Below are 19,766 nucleotides of genomic sequence, written 5' to 3' on the forward strand. Positions count from 1 at the left end.
CATTCCCACCAACAGTGTTCCTTTTTCTCCACAGCCTCTCCAACACTTATTACTATTTGTCTTGTTGATGATAGCCATTCTGACTGGGGTGAGGTGATATCTCATTGTGGTTTTTATTTGCATTTCTCTGATGATTAGTGATGTTGAGCATTTTTTCATATGTCTATTTGCCATTTGTATGTCCTATTTGGAGAAATGTCTCTTCAGGTCCTCTGCCCATTTTTCAATAGGGTTGTTTGTGTTTTTGTTGTTGAGTTTCATGAGTTCCTTTTATATTTTGGATATTAGCCCCTTATCAGAGGCAATGTTTGCAAAAACTTTCTCCCATTCAGTTGGTTGCCTCTTTATTTTGTCGATGGTTTCTATTGCTGTGCAGAATCTTTTAAGTTTCATGTAGTCCCATTTGTTTATTTTAGATTTTACTTCCATTGCCTTCGGAGTCAAATTTATAAAATGCTCTTTGAACCCATGGTCCATAAGTTTAATACCTATGTTTTCTTCTATTCAGTTTATTGTGTCAGGTCTTATGCTTAAGTCTTTGATCCATTTTGAATTAATTTTGGTACATGGTGACAGATAGCAGTCCAGTTTCATTCTGATTAAAACACTTAATAAAATAGGTATAGAAGGAAAATATCTTAACATAATAAAGGCCATATATGACAAGCCGTCAGCTAATCTCATAATTAATGGTGAAAAACTGAAGCCCCTTGCTCTACGTTCAGGAACATGACAGGACTATCCCCTATCACCTCTGCTTTTCAAATAGTGTTGGAAGTCCTTGTCAGAGCAATCAGGCAAGAGAAAGAAATAATAGGCATCCAAATTGAGAATGAAGAAGTTAAATTATCACTCTTTGCAGATGACATGATGCTATGTATAGAAAACCCTAAAGACTCCACCAAAAGCTATTAGAAACAATCAACGAATACAGTAAAGTTGCTGGTTACAAAATCAACGTACAAATGTCCATATACTAACAATAAAATCTCAGAAAAAGAAATACAAAAAACAATTCCTTTTGCAATTGTAGCAAAAAGAATAAAATACCTAGGAATAAACTTAACCAAGGATGTGGAGGACCTATATGCTGAAAACTATAAGACATTTTGAAAGAAATTGAAGAAGACACAAAGAAATGGAAAGACATTCCGTGCTCATGTATTGGAAGAATCAACATAGTTAAAATGGCCATATTACCCAAAGCAATATGCAGATTTAATGCAATCTCCACCAAAATCCCAATGGCATTTTTAAAAGAAATAGAACAAAAAATCAACAGATTTGTTTGGAACCACAAAAGACCCCGAATAGCCAAAGCAATCTTAAGAAAAAAGAACAATACTGGAGGTATCATACTCCCTGACTTTAGCTGTACTACATGGCTACAATAATCAAAACAGCATGGTATTGGCAGAAAAACAGACACATAGACCAATGGAATAGAATTGAGAACCCAGAAATAAAACCACATAAATATGAACAGATAATTTTTGACAAAGAAGCTAAAAACATACAATGGAGGAAAGACAGCCTCTTCAATAAATGGTGCTGGGAGAATTGGATAGCCACATGCAAAAAGAATGAAACACTAATTTTCAATGACCCTTTAAGGATAGAAGCATTAGGACACCAATTCAATCTCATTGGGGAAACCAGGTTATCCTGAGAAGCTGAGTGGGAGTAGCACAGGGAATCCTAAACCCTTGAATTGTGGCAAGTCGGGTCTGCAAGGTACTATTTTAAAAATGACCACATCAAACAAGACAACTGGTGCTGACCCTAAGCAGTTGGAAAGGACTGGAACAGTACAGGAAATTGGGTCACAGCTCTTTCATCACTCTTATCTTGCAAACCAGGATTTGGAGTGTATCAGTTACGAGATGACAATCTATTATAGAAAATTAATGGCAGTCAGATGGCTCCCAGCCCCATCTAGTGAACATCCAGTTCAGAAGAAAAACAACAGTGAAGACATTATGTATTTATGCAGACTACAGATCTGATGAAGCCTATACACCTAGCAAGATCTCAGTCAGAGTAGGAAACAATTTCCACAACCTCCAAGAAATTCGGCAACTTGAATTGGTGGAACCAAGTGGCTAGATTCACATTCCCTTAACTGATAATCATAGGAAGCCAACTCACACATCCATAATACAGGTTGCTGTTTTAGTCAGTCACCAAAATGGAAGAAATACCCACATGAGACAAATTAAAATATACACTTTGGTAAATTTCCTAGATGTACAACTTTGATTTCATAATGTATCATTCAATAAGGTGACTGAAAACAGAACCAGTCATTAAAAATGTCTTTTTCTCTTGTCAGAAAAAAAAAAGGAAAAAAAAGAAAGAAAGAAGGAATAAAAAAGGATAGAAGGATAGAAGCATTATCTATCAGGCACCTATCTAACATCAATTTATCTACACACACACACATGCAAGTAATAAATTTTCAGTAATAAATTTTCAGTAATAAACATTTCATTCCAATAAATGAAGTGGATACATAGGATATATATGGAAGAATTTAGAATAGAAGAGGAGATTCCTTTATGCTAGTAGGTAAACTTCATAGAAATGTCAGACAAAATTCTGTTTATCAATCAGGATTTCTTTTAGTGTTGTAGTAGTAAAGAATGATTGGAAATGTTGGCTTCGTGAAATGCTAGCTGAATGAGAGTTTTGCAACTTATTTGCTTCCTCTGGCTCTTTTAAAAATGAGGGAACTGAGGTGTACATCTCTGGCTTGTCAAAAATCATAGATGCTTAATTGTCTAGTCACTACTAGACATTTATTTTAACTCATATGTCTACTCTTATTACATTTGTGACCCACACAACTATCTTTGAAAATCTCAAACGACAATTTGACAAAACAAAGATGTGCAACCTCACATACAATAAACAAATTGATACCACCATTTGTTAATGGTTTGTGGATTAAAACATCTAATTTACTTGTAGAATGCAACTGGAGAGAAGAAAAACTGCAAATGTTTCAGCATCATTTAAGGACCAGCACGTTTAAAGTACTTTCTTCGTTTAACCCTCACAATGACTGAGGTTAATTTAGCGCCTGTTTATGAAGAGGAATATGAAGCCCCAGTCCCATAACTAGTAAATAGAGAAGCTAGGACTTCATACCAAGTCTGATGACACCAATGCTCCTACTTTTTCCACAAGGCAAAAATCCTCAGCAAAAGCATCAGTTTCAATTCCCTTTGACTGTTCAAACAATAGAGTGTTTTGAAGTTATACTTCTTCCTAGTTTCAGCTCTATCATATAAAAATATCTTTTACTAATGGTTGGTTGCTTCTATAGCTTACCAACTCAGTCACACAGATCCTGCTTTTTCTATTAACTTAATCTTCAATAAATATTTTTGCTGCCATATCTTGTATGTATGCATGTGTGTGTGTGTGAATAGTTTTGTAATTCGTTCAGTTAAATCACAGATGTCTAGAGTTATATGAGATTAGTCTTGGAGCAACTTGAGGAGTTGGTCTTGTTGACTTTCCAAAATCCATCCTTTTCTTGATTTTTATTCTGCTAGTGATATCACCATTTTCATCCAGCCCTGGTATTCAGTGACCTGGTATTAATAATTTTATAGTTTCCAGTTATTTTAGGAAGGTATCTACACCTGCCCTATTTGGTAATGCTCTACTTCAACAATTTTGAGACATATATTTCCTGGAGCATTAAAAGTTTCAATAGTTTGGCATAATTGCATAGGGTAAACATTCTCTAATTTTCTTAAACACTGATATAAAATAAAACAGAATTTATTTATGATAATCATTATTTCAAAAGAGAATGGACATTTTAGTACCACAGATATAAGAAGAATATATATCAAATTAAGATTAAATTGGGATTTATGAAAAACTCACTTATTTTGATCTAAACATTTTTATTTTACTCATGGCTAGTGACAATTTACATATTAAATAAGACTCCTGTTGTTATTAAGTCATTAATTTTTTCTTATACAGGTACATACTTTTACCTCTCCATAAAATGTCTTCCCTCACTGATTCACTTATTCTACTCTTAGTCATTGTTCATATATAAATTTTAGGAATCTGTCCTTGCATCTCTGAGTAGCTACAGATTCAGCCGCTCATAAACCTTCTTCATGTTATCTACGAAAGTTGTAATTTCAAATTTACTTGTGTTGCTTATGTAATTAATGTTTCCCTTCCTCACTAGACTATTTGCTCCATGATGGCAAAGATAATATATTTTTGCTCAAAATTATAATGACAATCCTTAGCAGTTTGACACTATAGGCCCTCAATAGCTTTGTTGAATGAATAAATGATGAATAAATCAGGGAACTGACAATTATCTCAAAAATATGTTAATATATGGTATTAATGTATATAATATATACACTGTACATATGTACATATATAGGACTATCTCACAGGCCCAGTTTTCATGTGCTGAAACCTGCAGACACATGCTTAGAAGGAATTTATCACATCCATGCATCCATCCGTCCATCCATCCATCCATCCATCCATCCATCCATCCATCCATCCAACAGTTTTCTTAAGATCTCCTATGTGCCATTGCAGACACAGACAGTGCAGAGTTTATTAAAGCACAACCTCAGCCCTCGAGGGGGAAAAGGCAGACAAGTAAGCAGTCAGTGGACCATTCTGAGTGCTGGCTGTAGCTAAACATGGAGGAATGTGAGATAGTCCTACCTTTTGTGTTACCTTCGCCAGCAAGGTGCAAATCATAAAAGCCTCACTAATATATCAAACAATAGAGACTGGATCAGCCACACCCCTCCCTCCATTAAGGATGAATGTCCCTTGGGGGTGTGAGGGGGGCTAATGCATCTCTCCCCGTGGCTCTGGCACAGCCGCAGCCGACCATCAGGGAGCCCATTAGGAAAGGCAAAGAGCTATTGATCCCTGATGAAAGATGCCTGAGATCCTGGGGTAGGCACTTCCTGGACCCAGAGGAGGGACAGAAACAAAACACCTCTTCTCTGGGTTATAAACTAGACTCCAGCTGGTCCCTGGAGGCCAGAGACGAGGTGGGTCCTCAAGGTGGCTGAGCTGGAAGGATCACCTTACACAATCTCTTCCTTTTAGAGAGGACCTGGAAGCATGTAGGGGTGACCTCGCTGTGAACTGTGGCTGGCCGCCAGTAATATTGGGCCTGAGGCATCTTATCCAAAGGCCAAGGGGCCCCTATGCTTATTTCCACCTGTCAGCTCCCTGTAAGGCTCAGCTGTTGAAAAATCCTCCTGAGGTGCATGTGTGGGGCTGGTTGACCTGGTGTTGAGAGTGCCCTTAGTGATGCAGCACTAGCTGAGCAGGGTGGAGTCCCAGGGAGTCATGAGACATGGCTGGTGGTTTTCACAAAGTTAATGCACATTCAGTTCTTGCTAGAGTCCAAATTGTGACTACTTTGCACAGTGCCCTGAAAACACCACAGTCAGCCACCACTTGCTTTGAATTCACAAACTCCTGAGAGCTGCCCAAGAGTGGCTGCAATGCTGGTTTTGTGTCACTATCCACCTCCAAGAGTTCACCGGGCTGTTGCGGGCTTTCTGCTGCTATAGAAGGTTTCCACTGGCTTGTGAGTCAAGGCTGGCCACTCAGGCACTGAGAGTGCTCCCTGGCAATGCAGCTCCAGATAAGTGGGGCAAACTGAAAGGGAGCTAAATATTGTGGTCAATGGTTTCTACAAAGTCAATGCAGTTTCTGCTCCTGAACAAGTGCCAGGCCTATGACCACCCCTATGACCAAAAAAAGTCCCAAGAACTCTAAGGCCAGCCACTGCCTGCTTCAGACCCACAGGTCCCCAAGAGCTGTGCAGGTCTTGGGTCACCACCCACTAACAAATGTTTCCCAGACCACCTTGGGCTGTCTGTAGCTACAAAATAACCTTCTGCAGCCTGTGGGGCAGGGCCAGCAGCCCAACAGTTAAGAGTGTCCTGGGCAAAGCAGCACCAGCTATGTGGGGGTCAGGGATCCAGGATGTTACCAAGGTAGTGTGCACACTGCAGATTCCACCCAATGCAGTCCCAGGCTTGGCCATTTGGGGGCAGACTCAACACAAAAAAGATGGTGCCCTCCTGTAGGCTACATGTGTTTCAAGCTCCACACAAGGATAATAATGACTCCTGTCCCTCTAGCCCTCACCCTCCACATAACCTAGTCTTTCCCACACATCTCTGGTCCTCTTGAGTTGCCACCCCTCCACCGGAGACCAGATGAGAGTTTGCAAGCAAGTGAGTCTGTGTGTGGGCTCTATAAGAGGGCATCTGGATTTCTATCTAACCTCTGTCTCACAGGGTTGGGCAGACAGAGTCTTCATTGATTTCCTCTGCCAGATGTTGTGAGAACTGCTCTTCTTGGCACAGGACCCCTGGGTGATGTTCTGGCTAGGTCCGAAGTTGGCCACTGGATGGGCCACCCTGGCACCACCTGGGATGGGACCTGCTGCAGACCAAGATCAGCTGCAGCCTGTGCTCTTCCTGTGACCACCTGGCATGAGACACAAAGCAATCTGTAGATGGCCTCCTTCTGCACTGGGCTTGGAGGTGCCTTGGGAAATCAAACTGTAAACCAAGGCTGCTTGTCACTAGTGCCAAGCTTACTGCTGCTCATTCAGACGTACAGAACACACCAAAGTCAGATGCAGCTTGTCTGGGTTTTGTGAATCTTTGAGAGATTTTAGGAAAATCTGCAGCATGATCCACAGAAGGCTGTTTGTATGGAAAAGCCACTGGAAGTGGCTTGGGTGGGTCCACAAGTTGGGTGGAGCGAGGTCTTATAATACCGGGGAGGGTTGAAGGAAAGGTGTTGGCCAGGTTGATGGAGACTCAGATATGGCAGCTGCTATATCTGCATGCCAGAAGAGTGCAGGGCTCAACAAGCAATGGTTTCTGCCAGCTCCTCCTAGGACAAAGCTCCCCCTCCAGCCCTTGCCCTGAGATGAGACACTTCAGTTCCTCCTTGTATGTCCCTGGAACATTTCAAACTGCTGCCCCAGTGCTGGAGCTCAAAGCAAGTAAGTCTATCAGTGAGTAAGTCCATGTGGGGTGTCTTTTAAGAGGAGCACCTGAGACTGCAACTACCCTTCATCTCACTCAGCCACTATTTCTGCTGATTTTCAGAACCAGAAGTAATGGAGTCTTTTCTCCTTGGCACTGGATAACGGAGCTGTGGAGCCTGGTGTGTGGCTGGGACCCCCTCGCTCCTCTGGTGGGGGACCTCTGAAGCTGAGATATCACTCCTGATTTTTTTAATGGTCATATGAGGTTGTGCGACCAGTCTGTTCCATGTTCTGCCCTGCTCCCAGTCTCAAAATGGCTTCTTCTGTATGTCCTTATTTGCAGGACTTCGGTTCTGCTAGACTTCCCAATGAATTGGGTGTTTCCCAATGAATGTTCTATAATTTGGTTATAATTTTGACATGGTCATCAGAGGAAACATGCACAGCATTTATCTACTCTGCCACCTTGACCAGAAATCTCTCAAAATCATTCTTATGCACACTAATCTCTAGATTGGAATTTCCTTAGATAGTTGTCTCAATATTTTTCTTTTGCACATATTAGTAACAGGTAAACTATTCAGAGTCAGACTTATAAAGGCCTACCTGCCCTCAGAGTATTTGCAAATATAGAGATTTTTAGTTCTATATTAATAGTATTAATGATATCAATATAATCATTATACCATCACTAAAGTCAATCTAATGTTTACATATTATTATTACTATGGGTAATAAGTTTTCAACATTTATGTAGCACTACAGATATGAGAGTGTGTTTTAATCATTAGTACTTTTGAATGAAGACTAATTACAAGATCAAAGGACATGCAATTGGAGTATAACCACAGGAAGGTTAAAGAACAAAAATATAACTTATAAAACAGCAACATTATCATACTAGATATAGCTAAAACACAGTAGATAGAATTGTGTGCTTTCCTAAGTTTGATGCTGAACACTTATGACAAGGGTGAAAAACACGCAGTGAAATTTGGCTCTTCCTTTTTTTGTGCTTACAGGGTACAGTGGCATTTATACCTACATCATTGTTTTTTTGTTGTTGTTTTTTAATTAATATAGTGTTAACTTTTCATTAGCCTTGCTTTTGGGGGTCATAGCACTCTAACTGAACATACATTTGAAAGAAACAATTTTTATAACAGAATTCCTAGGATTTAGGGTTGATATAAGTTTGTATCTAGGTAAAGAGAAAAACATTAGATTTAAAATTTAACTTTCTGTTCTTTATTTTTTTTTCCTAATAAATATAAGATCTAAGCTTATTTGGGGCACTCTAATCATTGCATGTAATGAAATAGTCAGTACTCTCACAAGATATTTTTCTCTTTTTCTTAACCCTAGAACACCCATGTAAAGGAGTAAGGGATGAGGAGGGGAATGATCCTCAGAGAAATGCTGCTTTTTTATTTTTTATTTATTTTTTGTCAATCTGAAAACCTTCTGTCATCTTTTGCTGTTCCTGTATTATGATATCAACATATTAACAATGATTGGGTGTTGTGAGGTAAATCTTGCCCAAGACAGACATGCCCAGGCCAGGCCTCGTTGTTGAGTGATGTTACAGGTAAGGCTTTGTTTAGTTGGACCTCTTTAGACACCATGAAAAAAATACACCTGCTTTTTATTTTACACCACAATGAGACACAGTTCCACACATACAAAATAGCCCAAAATGAACAGGATAGGATAATAACAATTGTTCAAGTGATCTCTGGGAAAAGATTTGTCAGTCACTGAAAATAAGGAGGTAAATTGCAAGTAATTTGGAAAACATTTGGCATTACCAGCAAATGTTGAACATGTACATATCCCATGCCTATCAATTCCATTCCCAGAAAATCTCTTCAACATCTATTCAGGAGAAATAAGCATAGTTGTATATGATGATATTATTGTATATGATGATATTAATGGCTAATGGTCTTTGTATTTAATATATATATATATATATATATATATATATATATATATATATATATATATATATATAATATTTATTTTAATATATATATATATATATATATATTTATCACAATCTTTTATAGATTTCAAAGCAAAATCTGTGCAAAGATATTTGGGTCTGGAGGGTCATTTATGTGAAGAGTTTTATATACTCATGAGCTGGTGAAAAAGTTATACACTTTCACTTGACTATTTATATATCAGACCTCTGAATTTCCCATAGTACCATAGTACTTCTTAAATGCTCCAAAATGGCATAGAACAATTGTGGAAAGAGGACAGTATTATGACATGGGTAGTATCTATTTTTTTTAATTAATTAAGATCAAATAATTTTAAATAATATGCATCAATACTCAATGAAGTGAGGTTTATGATTTTGCATATTTTGTTAAATTAATTTAAGTTATCAATCAATAGTGATAGAGAAAATAGTAATAATAAAGAGATAGGAATGGGGAAAGAAGAAAATATTTGAGTAGAAAGACAGAGAAAAAGTAGAGAAGCCATTCCTAGTAATATAGACATGGCTTTAATATGCAAGTTACCAGATCCCACAACGATGTGTTCTGACTGTTCCTATACCAGTGTAGTCTTAGGTAATACCTTCAATCTCCATACTAACTCTTTTAACCGTTCCTTCCAACTCCTTCGATAATTTCTACCTGCAATTCTCAGGTCACTAAAAAAAAAATCAACAATATTTTTGAAATTCATTCCAGAATGCTTTTATATAGATGATAGGTAGATAAATGATCTAGACATAGAAATAGAGACAGAAATAGAGACAGATATTTAGTGAATACATGCTAAATATCTATTCTTATTTATGTAACTAATGTAGATGTTTAGCAGGTTTCTGAATGGAAACCTATGTTTGTAACTATTCTGGAACTGATAAATTGGGCTAAAACTCTCAGGATAAAGTGATTTTGTTTTGATTAGTATTCCAGAAAACTTTCATGATGGATTTTCTTAGATGAAAACCAAACAGTTGATGCAGAGTTTTCCATATATATATGAAATTTACCAAGGGGAGAAAAATCTGTGGTCATGTATCCCTTGAATCACTACTTACATTGTGCTTTGTGAGGTTTGAAATATTAGTTGCTATTGCTTGTAGCCAGTCAATACAGTCTTCAGCAGAGAGGCACTGAATAATCCCACTGCAGACCCCATCCACAGCAATGACTTGAAAAGCATTCTGCCTATAGATATGTCAGAACAAATCAGATCAAAACTTTATCTTATTTATATATTTGCAACTTGAAATAGTAGCTGTCGAAAAGCTCTTCGTTCATACAATATAAATACAGCTTCAAATTCGATATTTGCTTACTTCACTTAATATCTCTGTTTCTAAATGGAACACTAAAGACACCTTAAGACAATATATAATTTTGAATTACTAGAAAGCATCTTAAGATTTAGAAAAATTTGGAAAAACTTTGGGTTATAAAATATATATTATGTAAATGGAAGAATATCTAAGATATTTTAGGATTCTTTTTCCAATTTATCATGAAATTATACATAAAAGTTCAGCCATTATTTTGGCTATCATCTCCTCTTGACAATTTTAATGCATCTTCTTATTTATAATTGAAAGATCACATTTAAAAAACCCAGAAATATAAACATATAAAAAAAATTCACTTGATGTCTTGACCTAGCATTTTGTCAGTTGGTAAACCACTTTCGATCTCAGTTAATTTATCTTCTCAGAGATGGTTTGGGAAAGAGATCAAATCTTCTCTTCAAGTCTAAATTGTCATACTGTAAATTACATGAATGTTGTGTATTTCAAAGACGATTAAACTTTTTCCTTAAAATGCAATGGCCAGTCTAAATATCTCTATGATCTTTTGTTATTGTTATTGGAGATAATTAAATAAATTGTTTACCAAAATGCTATATGTAATTTTAATAACAATTGTCACCCCAATAAATTTTTAAAAAATGCTATAGAATTTAAAGCAGCTCATAAAGCTTTAATGATTGACTTTTTTTTTTCCTGCATCAAGTTCTTGCATGGTTAGATATAAGCTTAATGAACAGGAATAGACAAAAACCCAAAATGAATAAAAGGTAACCAAATGTCTCATGCTTAAGAATTACTCTGTTGTATAACACTTTAGAAAATGCACAAACTATATTTAAATTCCAGCCAATTATAATGCAATAGAAACATTCTGTAGTTCAGTATTCAAAAGCTATATAAAAAAGTATATATATGTATATATTCCATAAAAGTATATATATGTATAAAAGTATATATATGTGTGTGTGTGTGTGTGTGTGTGTGTATATATATACAAGTATTTATATAAAAGTATATATGCATAAAAGTATATATATGTATAAAAATATATATATATATATGTATCTATACATATATATATATATGTATATATTCCAAATAAATACCTTTTCTGCCTCTTCAGAGTTTTGTAACTAGATATTTGTTGACATTAGACATGATTTTATTTCCCCAAACAAAGTATACCCCACAGAGCATATGTCTGACTCAGTTTCATCACTAGGCCTGTGTCACTCTTTCTTCCCATAAGAACCAGTCCCTATCTCTGAACTAGGCATATGGTAAAACCTTTTTCCTCTAAGATATTCTGCATCCAAATTATTAATATTTTTAGAGAAATTTGCTCTCATATCTTTGACCAAGCACTTTCAACTGATAACAAGGAAGTGTTCAAATACACTTTTTTTGTTTTATCTTAAACTACATGAAAAGCCTTTAGGAAGTACAACTATTGTTTCTCTCTGAAATAATGTTCTTTCGAATTTGTGAAAAGAAAAAAATATGCATAGCATGAAAAGAATATTATAACTTTATATGATTTTCTTAGCTTTAATTTTGATATTCAACAGTGAATAAGACTTTTAAAATCCAGAAAGAAGTTCAACCACCCATGGAAAATGAGTTAAATTAAAATAATTTGAGTTTAGCAATATACATTTCTTTCTTCTCTCTGATCATCATAAACATTACTTAATGAACCACAAATTAAAACATGTCTTGACATACTTGTTTTTCTGCTTTAACTGAGTCATGGAAGTTAGATAGTTTTAGCTGATTACAGTTAATAGACTTACATCAAATCTACAATCTATATTATATATGTAACATCGGCCCTACATGGAATGATTCTGAAGACTAACCTTTTATAAACCTAGACTACATATTAATATATATCACTTTTACATAGTTTTCACTTTAAGGTTGATTTGATGGAAACTCTTTCATGACTATAACTGAATTATTTGAACAGTTTCTTTGCTTACATAAGATTTCTTGCAAAATAGGCTGATCATAGAGATTGCCACTTGGGTCATAGTTCTGCCTCTAATATTGAATAAGTGAGAGTATTGATGAATTAGTCCACCTGTGCCACAATTTCCCCTAAAGGAAAATAAAAATAATATATTTTGCAATTTAACAATTATTTATGGAGTAACTGGTGGGATCCAAATACTTTTACTGAAGCTCTGAATACTTTTCCTTTGAATGTTCAATTAATATGTGGTCTTGATAGCAGTATTTGAGAGTATTTAGTGAGAATGTCTCCACATGGACTTATTGTTTCATTAAGGATTTAATAAGAACTGCAGTGCTTTTGATTTTATTTGTAGACTTTACAGAATGTAATTCTTTGAGTGAAGATAATTGAAACACAAAATTGTTTCATATTATTTGATTGTACAAGGTGCCAAATAATCGAACAATATAGTGAATGTTTAAATAAAAAAAATAACAGTAAAAGATACATTGCCATTAATCCCCCTCAAAATACTCCCTCTTGCTTCGAATGCACGTATCCCATTGTTCTTGCCACTTTCTGAAGAAGTTATGGAAGTCCTACTTTGTGAGCATCTTTAGTTGTGCTGTCATGGCTGCCTCAATATCCTGAATCATTTTGACTTTGGAGAAGAGCCATAAGTCGCATGGTGCCAGATCTGGGGAATAAAGTGGATGACGACACACCATAATGTTTTTATTTGACAGAAACTGTCCTATACCAGAAGTGATGTGTGACACAGAGCATTGTCATGATGGAGGATGATTTATGACACACTTTAAAACACACCTTCTCTCAACCATAGCTCATACCCAACTCACTGCACTGAACAAGTTGAAACTTGTCGCACACTGTTACTAAGGTTTGACGCGCAACTTCCCATATTGAAGACCCCTGCCTTTTCTTTGGATGGCACTCGGCAGTAGCATTCACCATATTTTCTGATCACAGTGGATAGGCTCCATGTCACCACTGCTTCTAGTACAGCAATTTCTGTCAAATAAAAACATTATAGTGTGTCCTCATCCACATCATTCACTGGATGTGCAACTTCTGGCTCTTGCAACTTCTGGCTCTTCCCCAATGTCAAAATGGCCATGAAACATAAACATTTTGAATCAATTCAGGACATTGAGGCAGCCATGACAGCACAACTAAAGACACTCATGAAAGAGGACTTTCAGAACTGGTTCAGAAAGTGGCAAGAAAGATGGGATAAGCGTGTTTGAAGCAAGGGGAAGTATTTTGAGGGGGATTAATGGCAACTTGTTTTTTACTGCAATATTTTTTTATTTATTTAAACATTCACACTGTGGCATATATTTTCTGAAATCAGTAAACTCCATTACCCATTTATTTAGTATTGTAAGATATTAAACTTCAACATTTGTAGCAGTCTTGAGGATACCCAGGCAAAATTATGATACTTAGTACAAACACACACACACACACACACACAGACACACACACATGCACGCTCACACACACACACACACGCATATTTGTTGAAAAAGTTATGTAATTAAAGAGTTAGATAATCTTAAATTTTGAGTACAAATTCTTTTTCCACTCTCTGTTCAGTATCTTTCATATTTTTCTAAGGATTCTTGGTCATTGCCTTGGCAATAAAAATTATTCTCAAATGTTGCTGAATTTCAAATTAGGTTTATTTATTTAAAATAAAAATTTAATCTTTGTATGAAAAATACACTGTTCACTATACAAATCTATAAATAACCTTCAATATACCATATATACATATATAATATATGTAATATATATGGTATATGTATTATGTATATAATATATTTCTGATTAATACAATAATTATTGTTTTGATTCATTGTTGATTATATAACACATGAAGTCATATGTCTAAAATTTTCTTCTATCCCACTCCGTTTATTATCTGTATGGTTATTACAAGTAACTTAATGTTATGTAACTCTCTGACCTACAACTTCTTTGCACGTAAAATAAACATGGCAACATTTTTCTTGCATACCTTACATATTTAGAAATTTTTTTAGAGCAGTCTTAAGTACACAGCAAAATTAAGAAGAATGTCCTGTATATCTCCTACCACCACACATACACAGCCTCCCCGATTATCAACACCCCCCACTAGAGTGGTACATTTGTTACATTTGATGAACCAACACTGACACATCATTATCAACCAAAGTCCTAAGTTTACATTAGGGTTTACTCTTGGTGTTCTACATTCTATAGGTTTGGACAACATATAACTCTCATTATATTTTAAAGAGTATTTTCTCTGCCTAAAAATTCTCTCTGCTTTGCCTGTTCATAAATACCAACACCCCACTGTCCCCAGCTCTGGCAATCACAGATCTTTTTATTGTTTTCATTGTTTTGCCTTTTCTAGAGTATCACATAGTTGGAATCATAAAGTATGTAGCTTTTTCAGATTGGCTTTTTTCATTTAGAAATATGCATTTATGGTTCCATCATGTCCTTTCATGACTCGATCATTAATTTCTTTTAAGCACTGAATAATCTACTGCCTGGTTGTACCACATTTTATTTATTCATTCACCTACTGTAAGATATCTTGCTTTCAAGTTTGGCAATTGTGAATAAAGGTGCTATAAATATCTGTTTGCAGGTATTTTGGTGGACATAAGTTTCAACTCCTTTGGGTAAATATCAAAAATTGTGATTGCTGGATTATATGGTAAGAGTGTTTTTAGTTTTGCATTAAACCACCAAGAGTCTTTCAAAGTGCCTGTACTATTTTTCTTTCCCACCAGCTATAAATGAGATTTCCTGTTGCTCCATATCCTCCCTCACCAGCATTTGATGTTGTCAGTGTTCTGGGTTTTCAACACGCTAACAGGTGCATAGTGATATATTATTTTTGTTTTAATTTACATTTCCCTGATGACATAAGATGTGAGCATCTTTTGATATGTTTATTTACCATAGTATATCTTCTTTGGTCTAGTAAGATTTTTAGCTCACTTTTTGGTAGTTTTCTTCTCATTTTTGAATTTTAAGTGTTCTTTGTATATTTTGCATAAGAGCTTTTTGACAGTTGTGTCTTCTGTAAGTATTTTCTCCTAATCTGTGGGTTTTCTTCCCATTCTCTTGACATTGTCTTTGGCAGAGCAAAACTTTTTAACTTTGATTAAGTCCAGCATATTGATTATTTCTTTCGTAGATCATGTCTTTGCTTTTATATCCAACAAATCATTGCCAAGGTCATCTAAATTTTCTTCTATGTTATCTTCTAGGAGTTTTATAGTTTTGTGTTTTACGTTTAGTCTTTGATCGATTTTGAGTTAATTTTTGTGAAAGGTGTAAGATCTGTATCCAGATTCTTGTGTGTGTGTGTGTGTGTGTGTGTGTGTGTGTGTCCATCTGTTCCAGCACCATTTGTTGAAATGACTGTTTTCTCCATTATATTGCCTTTGTTCCTTTGTCAAAGATCTATTTGACTATATCTATGTGAGTCTAGAATGGGTTATCTATTCTCTTCCATTGATCTTTTTATCTATTACTTTGCAATACCACAGTGTCTTGATTACTGTGGTTTTGTAGTAAGTCTTAAAGTTGGGTAGTATTAGTCCTCCAGCTTTGTTCTCCTTCAATATTGTGCTGGCTATTCTGGGTCTTTTGCCTCTCCAAAGAATCACAAAATACCTTACTGGTATTTTGAATGAGTTTGCACTGGATCTATAGATCAATTTGGGAAGAACTGACATCTTCACAATATCAAGTCTTCCTATCTATAAACATGGGATATCTCTCCACTTATTTAATTCTCCTTTTATTTTCTTCATCAGTTTTGTAGTTTTCCTCATATAGATTTTGTACATATTTTCTTATACTTAAGTATTTCATTTATTTGGGTGCTATTGTGATTTTAATGTAAAATTTCTTTGTTCATTGCTGGTATATAGGAGTTATTGGCTTTTGAATATTAACCTTGTATCCTGCAACCTGGCTGTAATTGTTTACTAGTTTCAGGAGTATTCTTTTGTTCATTCTTTCAGATTTTCTATGTATGTGATCATGTCATCTGCAAACAAAGACAGTTTGGTATCTTCTTTCCCAATCTGTATATCTTTTATTTTATTTTCTTGCTTTATCATTTTAGCTAGAACTTAAAGCACGATGTTAAAAACGAGTGGTGAGAGGGACATTCTTGCTTTGTTTTTGATCTTAGTGGGAAAGCGCCCAGTTTCTCACCACTGAGTATAAAGTTAGTTGTAATTTTTTTGTGCATATCCTTTATGAATTTGAGGAAGTTCTCCTCTTTTCCTAGTTTACTGAGTGGTTTCTTGTGTTTTTTGTTTTGTTTTTGTTTTTTCATGAATGAGTGTTACATTTTGTCAAATGCATTTTCTGCACAGATTTATATAATCGTGTGATTTTTCTTCTTTAGGTTGTTGATTTGATGGATAATATTAATTAATTATTTTAATGTTGAACTAGCTTTACATAGCTGAGATAAATCATACTTGGTTGTAGTGTATAATTCTGTTTATACAATGGTGGATTCAATTTGATAATATTTTGTTGAGAATTTTTGCATCTATGTTTATGAGAGATATTGGTCTGCATTTCTACTTTTTGTTTTTCTTAATAATGCTTTTGTCTGATTTTTGTATTAGAGTCTCAAAGAATGATTTAGAAAGTATTCTTTTTGCTTCTATCCAATGAAAGAGATCATAGAAAATTGGTATGATGACTTTCTTAAAGTTTTGTGGAATCCCCACTGGACCATGTGCTTTCTGTTTTGTAAGCTCATTAATTATTGATTCAATTATTTTAATAGAAATATGCCTATTCAGTTCCTCTATCTGCTTGTGTGTGTTTTGGTAAATTTTTTTCTTTCAAGGAATAGGCCCATTTCATCTAGGCTATCAAATGTGGGCATAAAGTTGTTCATCGTATTCCTTTATTATTCTTTTAATACCCATAAGATTTGTAATGATGATGCAATTATCTGTAAAGATTTGGAACAATGTCCTCTCTTTATTTCTAATATTATAAGCTTGTTTTCTTTCTTTCTTTTTTTTGTTTTTTTCTTAGCCTTGCTACAGGTTAGTCAATTTTATTGATCTTTTCAAAGAACCCAGGTTTTGATTAGTTTTCTCTATTGATTTCCTATTTTCAATTTTATTGATTTCTGCTTTAATTTTTATTATTCGTTTTTACTTGGGATTTAATTTGACCTTATTTTCCTAATTTCATAAGTGGAAACTTCACTTATTGATTTTATATCTTTTTTTAGTATATGCATCTAATGCTATAAATTTTTCCTCTAAGGACTGCTCTTACTGTATTCCAAAATTTTTGATAAGTTGTATTTTTATTTTCATTTAATTCAAAATATTTTAAAATTTTCTTTTGAGGTTTCTTCTTTAAGCCATATGCTATTTAGAAGTGTGTTGTTCCATATTCATGTATTTGGGTGTTTTTCAGTTATCTTTCTGTTATAATTCTTATTTTAGGTCCACTGTGCTCTAAGAGCAGACATTTTATGATTTTTCTTATTTTAAATCTTTTTAGTGTGTTTTATGGCTTACTATTTGGTCTATCTTGGTTAATGTTGCATTATATTGTATTTTGAAGCTTATGACTGCACTTCTTAAAACCTGACAATCTGTTAAAAATGCTTGTTGCATTATTTTTACCTGTCAAATACAATTCAAATTTTAAAAAGTTAACTCAGATGTCATCTAGTCCATGACTTTTTCTGTAACCCAGGTGTTTGGAATAAATCTCTTCCACTTGAGTACTCTCAGTTTTCTCCACCCACTTATTGTAGTCCTTGTTCTTTGTGTTTCTTTAAACCTCTGTTTGTATATATTATATATTGTTCTTTCTTATTAGGCTGTAAGCTCCATGAGGAGGGACCATGTATGTTCATTTTAATTGCTCATAGTACTAGCTCAATGTTGGTACTCTGAACTTTTATTTGTAAGTGCAAAAATATCAATCCCCATTTTATTTTAGCAATCTCTGCTTTTGCTAACTTGAGATCTAGTTGTAATTCAAGACAGCTTCATTCCCCAGCTTGAATTCTGATATTTCTGTTCTTTGACTATAACTTCTTTCTTTTTATCCTAATTAACTTTTTTTTATTTTTATTTTATTTTATTTTTACTCCTTCCAATTGTCTGGCCCATAAATACATTTAGGATATCTGTATCCCTACCAAGACTGGGTTCCCTGTTCATCCATATCAATTATGTAATTTTTTCTCCCCACCTTAGAATTTCTTGTCATTTTGACCTCCAGCTCTTCCTACCTTACTAATATCTAGCCCTTAATAACTTTAATGTATAGCCTATTCTTCCTTATGTGCCAGGATTCTCTGGCAAAGGAATAATTTGTGAAAAGGAGTCACAATATAATTGGTCTCCGGGAATCAGGTTGTTTATTTCCTCTTATGTACTTTACTATGGTTCTACCCTCACAGCAGTCAGCATTGTATATTGCAGGTTATTTGCCACCTAGTAGGCATTTTATTTATCTCTTCCTGACTAGAAAATCCTATTCCTCATAACATATTTTCCTTAGCTTATCTGTCCGTTTTTAATTCCTGAATCCCTCCATCTCTATGTCATTCTGAAAAGACAGCTTTGCCTTACAACTCTTGAAAATTTAGTTTTCAGGCAGCAGAAGCACCACATTGCATATCTTTAGTCTATTTTTGTCATAATTTATGGGTTTTTGACATATATGTCCTTTCATTTCATCAATTAGAAAATCTTTCATCTGAGCCTAAAGTGTACTGGAATATTGCTCTTTCATACATTAGTCCCTATTTATTTATTTATTTAGTTAGTTAGTTAGTTAGTTAGTTCCCTGAGACTCTCTCTTTTCTCGCTATGGAAAATATTAAAATGTAACTAAAATGTAGTCTTGTATCATTGAATAAATATGTCACAAACTTGAGGAATAAAACCAGTAGGAAATCTTTGACAAGACAATTTTCTCCAGTTTGTAAAACCTATGCAAAATTCCTCTAGAGCTGTCTATAGGAGCTTTGAACTTTTAAAGAGAGATTTGTGTATCTTAAGGGTATTATGGCAATTTCTTCCTTAACATCACAGTACAATTGTGTAAGAAGGTGAAAAGGTGAGTATATATGAATATTGTGCTAGACAAAGGGACACTTGCATTGCTCATAGAGTAGGTAAAATCAAGTAGTATCTTAATTTTATTCAGTTAAATATTTTTTGAAAATCATTGAATGTTCCTGGTTTACATAGAACACAGTTCCTGTGGATGTGTTTATCTATTTGTCAGTTCAATATCTCTGGATCCCCATGTGTAGAACCACATGTAAAAATACAGCAATGGAATGGCAAAGGCCATGACACACCAAAAAAGGGATGTTGTCTCCATCTTTGATATTGACTCCCTCCCCTTAATCACTAACTATGATCATGATA

At 34.8% G+C, this 19,766-nt stretch overlaps 1 protein-coding gene and 1 pseudogene across 2 annotated transcripts in view; one reads left to right on the forward strand and one right to left on the reverse strand.

Annotated features, from left to right (window-relative positions):
- Positions 1-19,766, reverse strand: part of SNTG1 (syntrophin gamma 1) — a 468,529-nt gene that overhangs the window by 274,114 nt on the left and 174,649 nt on the right. For both annotated transcript variants that reach the window (XM_033126633.1, XM_033126632.1), the window contains one exon: positions 10,095-10,224. In XM_033126633.1, coding sequence (XP_032982524.1) covers positions 10,095-10,224 — 130 coding nt within the window. The remainder of the gene's footprint in view (positions 1-10,094; positions 10,225-19,766) is intronic.
- LOC117034025 (anaphase-promoting complex subunit 10-like) lies at positions 1,749-2,122 on the forward strand (annotated as a pseudogene).

Source organism: Rhinolophus ferrumequinum, chromosome 14 (genome assembly GCF_004115265.2).
Source record: "Rhinolophus ferrumequinum isolate MPI-CBG mRhiFer1 chromosome 14, mRhiFer1_v1.p, whole genome shotgun sequence".
NCBI classification, from domain to species: Eukaryota; Metazoa; Chordata; class Mammalia; order Chiroptera; family Rhinolophidae; genus Rhinolophus; species Rhinolophus ferrumequinum.